The sequence below is a fragment of the Macadamia integrifolia genome, chromosome 13 (assembly GCF_013358625.1).
Source record: "Macadamia integrifolia cultivar HAES 741 chromosome 13, SCU_Mint_v3, whole genome shotgun sequence".
Lineage (NCBI taxonomy): Eukaryota > Viridiplantae > Streptophyta > Magnoliopsida > Proteales > Proteaceae > Macadamia > Macadamia integrifolia.
The window spans coordinates 26,203,000-26,214,360 of NC_056569.1; the positions used below are offsets into that span (position 1 = coordinate 26,203,000).

An 11,361-nucleotide genomic window follows, 5' to 3' on the forward strand; every position below is an offset into this window, starting at 1 on the left:
AAAAAAAAAAAAAAAAAAAATTTGTGACTTAAGAAATAAAATAAATTTACATTAGTTTACATGGTTTAAATCAACTAAAAACATTAGAAAATGTATATAGAATGCCAAACTGAATTGTTTATTAAATGGCTTCACTTCTTAGTATCAAAATCGAATCAATTAATAAACGGTTTACTGATTATGATTTAAACGGTTTGATTTGATTTTGATTAAATTATTTTAACTTGTACATGCAAATTATTCAGAAAACTGTTTCCATGTGATGAGATTGATTTGGTGAGACTATCTTTTAATTGTTATCATAGATCGACCATATGCAATTCCGATCATATATTCATAGATTGAGTTTCCTTTCACTCACACTGAAGATAGATTTATCTAAACTACCATATTATACCCTTCATTTTTTATTTTTTTATTTTTTTTCTGGGGAGGGGTGGAAGGGGGTTGGGGGTTGGGGGTAGGCCTTCCATTGGATGCGGGAAGTATTTTAGACTTCATAAGATAAGGGGCGCCAACCACAAAAATGAAAAATAAAACAAGGGGTGGGAGTTTAACAATGGAACTCATAATTCAAGAGTTCAGAGTTTGACCATAAAAGTCACATTTGACACACACACACCCCAAAAAAAAAGAAAAAGAAAAATCAAATCATTATAGATGAAGAAATTCCCTCCTCACCCTGAAAGACCCAAAAACCTTACATGATAACCATTGCTAGTGCAATGGTTTCCCACCGGGTACACTTACGACTTATTATTTGTTTCAAGTATAGTTTTCAAAATTTCTCCTATAGCCACCATTTCTGTATGCATCACCATTCCAATATTGAATAAAATGAAAGAAAGTTTATTATTTGGTAATATAGTTCCTACATGTGCACAATGTTAGAGATCTCTTATGACGATTTGAAAGTGGGATAAAAAAGACAACGAGTCAGAACCTAGCAACACGAATACAGAGTAAAACTGTTTAATGGAATAAAAAAGACAATGGTAGAGATCTTTAGTTACAAACTTTGAACAGGTAGAACATTTTTTATGCCTCCCCCCACCCTCCCCTTCTTTTTTTTTTTTGCTATGTATCAGAAATATTATATCGTCAAATAATATGTATAAAATGATTAATCTTCGAGCATACTCAGACGCGAAAAATACAAGGTTGACTAAAATCTCCCTCTGGCATGGCCATCAAAAAAAAAAAAAATACAATCGAAAGAGCCACGAATGGCACCCACTTAAGGCATTGCCATCGGTAAGAAGCTACAAGCAGCTCTAAAATAAAAAAGGCAGATCTCAATTGCCATACAATTAATTTTTCAAACATATAACAGAGTCTTCCCTAAAGCTAAAATCCTCACATAATTCTACCGAAAAAAAAAACCTCACATAACATTGTGAATTAATTTAGGAGAAGAAATCCAGGAGTAAGAATCATGCTGACTTGCGCTTCGTTTTTGTAAGAGTATCTGCAACTAAATTGATCTCTTTATAACAATACGAGATAGTCTAATCTATGAATCTTGAGTAAGGTTTAATAGAGACCCAACGTTGCATAAATCTACTAGAGATAGTGATTATACCATGGTTTCAAGTATCGGCATCGTATTGGCCTTATCATATTGGTATCGATTAAGATCGATCTCCGATCCTTGACCGATCTTGATCAGTTACCTATATGGTTTAAGGGGTAAACAGTAAAAAAACATATTTTTTGTGAAGAACAAGGGGCAAAAGTGATCGATACCTACTGATCATCTCCGATATTGATATTGGTCTATACCAATAACTAAATCCATGGATTATACACTTACTACTAGGGGTGTCAATCGGTTGGATCGGGCCGGTCTCGATCAAAGCTAATTGAGTTTGACCACTTAGAAGCCTTGCACAGTGAACGCCCATTTAAGTATACGGGCCTGGCTTTGGGGGGCATGGTACGGTTTATAATCGAGCCAGTCAGTGTCGGGCTTCCTTAAACGGGCCTTAGCCGGGCTACATACCTATTTAAGTCTAAACGAACTTTAAACGGGCTTTAAAAGTGTCTACCATAAAATTATTTTCTTAAGCGGGTTGAAGGCCTAGAAATATGTGATGCAACTCTTTAATAAATAAGATAAATGATATGAGATTATAGTTGTTCTTAAAAAATAAAATGAAAAAAAGAAATGATGACCATTACAACTTACAAAACAAAAAGGTTAATTAAATCAAATCATATTACAAAGCAAAAGGTAACAAAATTTAATTAGTTTTTTGCTAGTAGTGGCAAAGTAGGAATTTTATATAACACTAAAGGGGTCAGGTTGGGTGTGGCTACAACGAGTCGGTTCAAGTCGGGCTTATAAAAGTGTTGGTTCGGTCGGGCTAGTTACCTATGTCGTGAACCCCCATTTTAATAAACATGTCGGGCCCAAGCCTGACAAGTTTGTTAATTGGGCCGTCCAGGTCGGGCCGTAAATGTATCGGGCTATGTCGGGTCTACTGGTTAAGGATATGAATTTGAAACAGAAATCGAACCGATCCATTTACACCGAAATCGCAAAACCATTTAGTAAATGGTTCGGTTCTGGTTTCAAGTTTAAGACCGATTAGTTAAATGGGTTTGGTCAGTCTTAACCGTTTAACCCGTTGGTTTTAAACCGAATTGACATTGTGAAAATCGAACCATTTAAACCGTCAAAACCAATCCAATTAACCCGTATAATGATTAAATATTTAGTTATTTTAAGAAAACACAATTGTTTAATTTAGGGAAGAATTAAAGACTATAGAGGTTGTTCAACAGTCTATTCAATAATTTATTCCTAATATGTAGTTATGTAGATAAATCTTTGCTTGTTCAATGCCTCATTTAATTTGATACAAGATTGAAACATTTATCAACAAAAGTAAATTTTAGTAAGCACGCGAATAAACTTATTAATCGATTGCTAACCGTTTAGAAACCATATAGAATAAACCACAATCAAAATGGTTTAAAATCGACACCATTTAAAAACCGTGGAACCAAAACCTTTTACTAAACAGTTACGATTTTAGAAAATGCAACTATTTAATAAATGAGGTGATTTTGGTTTCAACCAAATAAATATGAATCAAATTGAATCACATCATATACATCAAATCGAATCGATTAACACCTTTACTACCGGTGCGGCCTGATAATTGATACCCCTACTTACTACAACTGCTGCCGAGTGTGATTGAAATCAGTGGATATGACCTATCTTGTACAAAACGACGTCCTCTCAATTGCCCCATCCCCTTCAATGCACATTGAATGAATGAGAGACAATTAAGGATGCGTGATCCAGTGCTACGAGTCGTCCGATGTCCACTAAATGACTGGCATACCGGAGAGGAGGGTCCATCTCATACCAATTCCTAAATCTTGTCGAAGGCATTACAAAGCAATAAGGGTGCATTTTCGTAATTTAACGTGAGAATCAAGAAGGCAAAAAGCTATACAACATGATTGCCCTTGATGCGGGGTCGGGTTACAGTGAGTTTCATATCTCGAGAGGTCGACACGTAGTACCGATGGGGACCTCTTGCATTAAATGTAGCAGCAGTTTAAGGTTTTCACGTCTCCAACTCAAACCCCTTTTTAACCGCAAATTCTCTTCCCCCATTAATTAATTAACCTCTATTAATTAATTAATTAGTTTTAGGACACCAGCTAGGGCTTACTACTGGATAATGTCCGGAGATCCGGAGTAGAGAATGGACACAGGATGAAATTAGAGAAACGATGGATACTTAGACCACACATTAGAGATATAAATACAGAACCCAAGTCTTGGAAAAAGCAGAACTCTCACTTCTTCTCTTTCTCTCTGCAACTTTGCTTTCTTTTTTTGGCGTTAGATTTATCTACTGAGATGGGGAGAGGTAGAGTGGAGTTGAAGAGGATCGAGAACAAGATCAATCGACAAGTCACCTTTACGAAACGAAGGAATGGTCTTTTGAAGAAAGCTTATGAACTTTCCGTCCTTTGTGATGCTGAGGTTGCTTTGATCGTTTTCTCTACCAGAGGAAAGTTGTACGAGTTCTGCAGCAGCTCTAGGTAAAATAGATTAACCTAAATGTTCATTTTTCTGGTGTTTAGGTTTTTGATTCTTAGTTTCTTCTCCGTTTCTGCAATTTTCTTTGACGTTATGATTCTGCATTTAGATATAAATCCCATCCCCTTATCTCTTTATTTCCTTTTCATTTCTGTAATGCTTCGTCTCTCGAAACTGTTCCATCGTTTTTAGTAGTTTCTGTACGGTGGTCTCGTTTTTGTTTGTAGATCTGCAACTGGAACTGGTAGACAAAGCAGATCGATTATATATTAGCTGCACATTGCGTTCTATTTTCGTTTAACCTCTTAATCTCCTTATAGATGATGAAAACATTATTTTTTTCGAACAGCAGAAATCTTTTAGATTTTAAGGCAGATTTGTATATATCGAGCTTGCTGGGTTTATGCACTTAAGGGAGATTGAAGTTTAACGATTCGAAGAAAAGGTAGCTTAAGTTCTCAACCATTAACTCAGGCTAACTAGGCAGCTAGCAATTGCACTGGTGTATCTGATTGTTCTTTTTCTCCTTATTTTTATTTCTTTCAAATTCTTCTTCTTCGTCTTCGTCTTCGTCTTCGTCTTCTTCTTCGTCCTCTCTAGTCGTCCTTTTTGGGTTAAAGCTTCAAGGTATAATCGTATGGATGACCTTTACGCCTTTGCCTCTAGTACATCTCCACGTGATTACTTATTTAACGTTGCCTGACACTTCTTATAAGGCTTTCCTTTTCCTGCTTCTCCTTTCTCATTTCTTCTTTTTAATGGTTTAGCTAATATTTCTTCTGAATAGACATTCATGACCCATGTACCATGAGTACTGGATCCACTTCCCATTAAAATATCCGTCGGTTTGTGTCTTGACACTTCCTCTCTCGTTTGCTTGTAGTCTTTCTCCTGCTCTTCTCTCCGAAATCGATGGATCTCTCATTGCAGTGTCTTTGAGCCTAGTACTTAGTCCAGGTTTCTGAAACTACTCTATCCGCTCGTATTTCCACGCTGATTGTCGTCGTCTGAACTAGGTTTGCTAACAAGTCTTAGAGGCCAAAACAAGCATCTTAATAGTTCATCCACGAATCCAAGTGTTCGATAATCCTTTTACTTGTTTGAAACAACTCTTCTACCCTATTATTTTTGTTGTTTATTAACTCTGGTACTGACTAGCGTAGTTGGTGAACTGTGGTGTACAAAAAAATTCAGGAGGTCTCAAGGTTAAGCCTCTTACTGTTACCTATTTCCCTCCTACGTACCAAAAAAAAAAAAACTCTGGTATTCGCTCCCCACTTTGTCTATATCTGACCCCACCTTCCCCCCACCCCTTTTTGTAAATATAGAAAGAAAAGCAATCACTGATCTAGCTCTTAACTCGTTCAACATTGAACCACGTCTCTTTTCCGCCTTACCAAACACCACTAAAACCTCTCCACCTCCATTAAGGGTGGCCAAAATCTCAAAGTCAGAATTTTGGTTGAAAGAGGTTCAGACATCATGACGTTATCTGGTATGTGGATGAACACATTTTCTTCTCCATATTTTTAAGCAGTCAGGATCATGGTTGCCCAATTGGGAGAAATCCTCGTCAATTTTATCATGATAGTTGATATAGTAAATTAACGTTGGATGAATAATAAGTTAATTTATGTCATGAGTATCTTTGTGGCTTAAATATATTTCGAGTTAAAACACCCATTTTTTGGTGGTATTTTAGCATTAATTTATATTAACTCCTTTTGTTTTTATTTTTTGTATAAAAGACTCTCAGTGATACTTTGTTAAAGTTTCTGATACAATCGAGTGACAATATAAAAACTTCTATCAAAATCAAAAATAAAAAATATGAATCAAAGATGTGTGAAATTATTGCCCAAAGTCCTATATTTAATGGCCAAGCAATCCAGTTTGAAAACTAGCTAGCATTGGGACTCCAAGCGGTTATATATAGAAGGGTCGACATTTTTTTTTGTCTTAGGCGGATGGATGATTGTTTGTTTCTATTTTTCTTTTTTTAAGAATTAGAATTGGAATTTTGTTAAATCACTATCTAAAATAAACAAAGAATGAGAGAAAACTCAATTGAGATACCAGTCCACCTTCGGCATGACTGTCAACAGAATAACAACTCAAACAAACTTGAAAAGCAAGGTTAAGAGAACCTATATCTAGGTTTCAATTGAGCATTCCAATTAACATTAGGTAATACGAAAGTAGGGGCTACAACATCCCAACCTGTAGTAGGCATAGAAGAAGCCGCATGCTTTGCAAGTAGGCAGATGTTTGTGACTTTGTGTGTACTTTTGCTCATTAGCATAGACATCTAAACTACTTCACGGACATATGCACAATGCTCATTATATTGACCATAATTTTCTCGCCTAAGCTCAAATTGCCTCGATTCTTAAACTACTTGAAAGCATACTCAGATAGCTACAATTGTTAGGTTATGAGCCCAAGCCAAATATTAATTCAAGGGTTCTAAAATGCTTAATAAATTTCTACACATGCCAAGGTAGGGTCCTAACAGAATGGACTGTTGTATGACTCATAACTTCTCCTTAAATTTGATCAATTTGATTCTAAATTTCAATGGAAAAAAATAATAATCTTGAAGTTCTACAAGTCTAATGTTGATTACATGTGAAAAGCATTCTATGTTAAGCGTTTAATCCATTAAGTGCTTGGATGGGGTAACATGTGTCATTGGGTGTGGACATTCATGCTGTTTTGCGAATGTCCAGAGGTGTAGACCTCCTGCACTAGACTGTAGACATGTATGACACCGAATTTTTGTACTCGTACAGAGCAAACCACAAAGCTGGCTTTGCGGGTTTATTCCTTAGGTCATTAGTGACTTATTAAGGGCTTTTGAGGTATGAGAGGTGTACAAACAATGGGATACAAAGAATTAAAGCTAAAACATTGTGTTATGGAGCTTGATTCCAACTCTATTGCTGCCAAGACTTCATAGCTTCAATTCTTGATGACTCTTGGCTTGATAAAGCTTTCCAATATAAATTTTCAAGCTTCCATGAATTTTCTCATGAGTGATATTTGTTGAACAAATGTTGAATCTCTTGTAGGCTCCTTCACAACTTGGGATTGATTAGACCTTGTAAGGCCATCATAAACTAGTTATGAGATTCGTATAATTACAAGATCTACTTCTTATGGTCATCATTTAAGCTACAAAACTACGTTTTTGCACCCAAAATGTGGGAAATAGTTGGGTTATTTTTATCCTATTAATAGGAACAACCTGATTATCTCCAAAAGTCCAAGATTTCTCATTGCGAATATTTCATTATATGAGAATTAGATGAAACATAATTTAACTATCGCATAATCCATATAAATAAAATAAAAACAGATAATTACACCCCCTCCCCTGAAGTATGAAAGATTCTTACATTTGAGTCCAATCTGTTAGTGACCGTGAGTTTGAAACTATTATGTGGTGAGGTCACATTTCTTATACCGAGAATACCCCCAGAACGAAATAAAGTGACTGAAAGACCCTTCACTTAAAATTAAGAAAAGTGGGAAATCCCTCTTTCAATTTCATCATCTTCAACCGTAGCTCTCCAAGCCCTAATCTGCAAATCGTCCCACGTCTGGAAGGAACCGTGAAAAGAAGGAATCTTCAACCTCTGGATGGAATAGGGAGAAGCCGACATCTTCAACCTCTGGAAGGAACCGTAAGAACCTTGTGGAAAGTTCGATTGACGCTGGTGACGATTGATGCGATTGACGTTGGTGAAGGTTGCTGCGATTTTCCTCAAGCAAATAACAGAGATCTTTTTGATGCGACTTCAACCACATACCTGTAGAAAAGAATCAAATCCTCACACTACATTTTTAGATACCGACGACCAGTCTATACATCATTTATCGAAGATGAACTCATTAACATCACCCACCTGCCCCAAATGGCTATTCAAAGTCACAAATGTGAGAGCAAACAGGTAGAATCCAAGCAGAATAAAAACACTGACAGAGTGGCAGGCAAATACATTAATCATCTCAGAGGGATATTTTTCAACAAAAATAAAAGAGTCCTTCATAAGAATCCAAAACAAAATTGGCATTTGATTGCTTATGCAAACTAATACACATTCAGGAAAGAACAAGGTCACGAAACAAATGGAAGACAAGTCTTCTTCCATCTGATTTTTGTTTTTCTACAATTACAGAGACCCTCAGAATCCTATTCAGCAATATTTTCTTCCCACACAATGGACCTGTCCACTCCATTAGCTACCTCAACCTTGGGTTCATCTTTCCGCCTCTAATGCTCCTCAGTAGCCCTCCTCTTTGCATCAACAATTTCTTCCTCTTCCCTTAATCTGTCAGCCAAGTCCTCCTCCTTTTCTCGTTGCCTTTCTTCCTCCTCTCTTCATAAACATTACTCCTATGCCTCCTTTTTCTTGTGTCATCATCATCATCCTCACTCTTTTGATCCATGATTTCCCTTCGGTGTTCCCGTTCCCTTTCTTTATCCCTTTCCTTCTCATACTGGTGTTGATACTCTCTCTCTCTCTCTTACCTCCCAATCCTTAATTTGCTCCTTGTACAAATGCTCAGGTAGAAACTAAGCTTCTTCTTCACTTGGATTTGATTGCAGAGGACGATTTGCAAAGGTATTGACTTCACCTTTTCCAACGGTTCCCTCTTTTATGAACAATCTCTACTTAATGGGTATTCCAGTCTAAAAGGGTATAATGGTCATCTCAAATCAAGACTATCTTTACTAAAGGGGTATTCAAGTCCTTCGATGTATGAAAGTAACAGAATACTCATACCGTCAGTGTTAGGGAGTGGGCGTAAATCGCTCAAACCCTTGGACCCACACATAATTTCGGCAAACTATAGGGGAGGGGGGCATAATTTTCCCAATAAAAAACATTAGAACACTTCTTAAATGATTAGTTGATTTTAATAAAAGAAAAAATTAGCTTAAATAACTAGAAAATGTTAGTGGGTTTTGTTCAAACCACGAATACGACACTCATCAAGTAACATGATTATGATAATAAACACATGGGAATTTTAAATTTCAATTCATTTTATCCGTTTCTGCATTATAACTATTGTTTATGTAGGTAACTTTCAAATAAATACTCATCCATAATGGTAAGAAAAAATGATAGACTACTGGTGGATTCCATTAAAACTTACTAGGCTAGTTTCCACATCTTTTGTGTTATTTCATGTGTGGAGATCATGATAATCTTCTCAATATTTGCAGTACTTGAATGAAATCTTCAAATGGGAAAAGCTTTTTTTTGTGGCCACAATGTCAACCATTTGGGGATTTTTTAGTTCTAATCCTAATTTTTTGAGCAAGAAAAAAATAAAATAAAAAAGAGATCCTGAATGTGGTCTAACTATTTAATTGGGTTCATTTCTTAAGTGGGATCACTGATACAACTTGTGTAAAGCCAGCTTGTGTAAAGCACGTAACCACTCAAGTGAAGCCCCACTTAACCAACCCATACAACCAAGGAGATTGGCTTGTATTCAAATTAAAGCCCACAATGCCATGAAGTGTTCAAGCCCAAGACTTGGACCAGTCCAAACAAGGCCGGTCATTGGCTTAGGCTAACTCAAGTCCAGCTTCAGCCAATTGTAACACAATTTTTGTGTGCTAAAGACCCTCTATCTGTTGTTTTATGGTTGTCCTTGTTGGCAACTCGGCCACGTGGCGGTGATGACGTGGCCAGTTTGGGTGACGTGGATGAAAATGATGACATGGCAGTATCCAATATCACCGATGAGATAACAGAGCAGCTTGGTATGCATGGAGTGGTTTAATACATCATTAATAGGTGGTGCGGGTTTCTGGGTCAAAACTGGCAAAATTGGCCTATTTACGATCGAGGGCATTTTTGGCAATGAAAATGACATTTTTGGAAGATTGGTTCTTCATGAAAAAGATAGATTGTAATTTTCCTAGTCCAGTGCATTTGATTTCGTCACATTCCGATACCGTATGAAGAAGTTACGGCATTTATGGCAGTCGAGGGCAGTTTCGGCATTGAAGATGATTTTTTTAAAGGAAGTGTTCTACATGTAACAATACGAAAAAAATACAATCTTTCCAACGGGTTTGATTTCATCGCATTCCGATTGCGTATGAGAAAGATACGTCATTGGAAATGTGTAGGGGCATTTTGGTCTTTTTACATGGATGATTCAGATGATTGAGTCTTCTGAAAAGTCGTAGAGCATCCAGTTACGATTCCAACGCACTTCGTTTCATATCGATCGGATATCGTATGAAAAAGTTATAAGCGTTTCCGTAAAGTCGGTTCGAAAATCCAAACCGAAAATCCATCAGTTGCTCTCGGTGTTGGGTGGATTTTTCGGATTTTATTTTAGAAATTCGAAGGGCTTTTGTGTAATTTAAATATTTTGAAGGTCTGAGTTGCAAGGGGTCTTTAAGCACTGAAACATATAGAGTCAGGGGCTTGATTGTAATAAAGAGGAGTAAAGGGAAGTGAAATGGACGGCCAAGATTCGACCACGTAGGCTTGATGCCCATCCAAAGGCTGCTGAGATTTTGGTGTGATATGGACGAGATAGATGCTTGCGCGTGGGATTTTATTGGTTAGATGCATAATTCTTGATGCACTGGCGCTACACTATATCAAGGTATGTTATTGTGTTTCGCACGTGTACAGAAGGTATAAAAAGGATTCCGATCTTAATGATCTCATGAAATCTGATTAAAGCCATCATGGAAGATTCGGATCCAACGGTCAATATGCATTTTCACTTTTGTGAATGGAAGACAAGCTCCCTTAAAATCCGGAAAAGCAACCAATCATAGATCGACAACACTTCTGACGATGTCAGCGCTTACGTCATGATGACGTCATCGAGATTCAAATCTAACGGTTTGGATCTGTTGTCCGTTGGTTTAATCGGATGGTTTGGATTATAAGATCTCTTATATGAGATCTACGGTCAGATTTCGCCCCTGTTGCGCGCGCCGCCGGTGTAGCCTACGCCACTCGTACGAAGATTCCATTTCAGGCTATCTCATTGCTCCAACTTAAAAAGGTCATATCTCCCTCATTTTAAGTCGGATTTGAGTGATTCAAGTTGGAGATTCTTCATCTCTCCGAGCTCTACACATCAAAGGGAAGAAATCAGGCAGAGGGTTTGCTGAGGTGGTCGGAAAAACGAGTTGAAGCTCGTGGAAGGCTAAAGGTTTGAATGAAAGACTTCCATCCTCTTGCACTTCATCCATAGCCACCATTAGAGGCTTAGGAAGCTGCTGGAAACCAAGGTAGCAAGTCATA

At 37.2% G+C, this 11,361-nt stretch overlaps 1 protein-coding gene across 1 annotated transcript in view; it reads left to right on the top strand.

Annotated features, from left to right (window-relative positions):
- The first annotated feature begins 3,723 nt into the window (after nt 1-3,723).
- LOC122059913 (agamous-like MADS-box protein MADS4) overlaps nt 3,724-11,361 on the top strand; it is a 75,110-nt gene continuing 67,472 nt past the window's right edge. Inside the window, exon 1 of the mRNA XM_042622984.1 lies at nt 3,724-4,068. Within this exon, the coding sequence (XP_042478918.1) occupies nt 3,737-4,068 (332 nt within the window). The 5' untranslated portion in view covers nt 3,724-3,736. The remainder of the gene's footprint in view (nt 4,069-11,361) is intronic.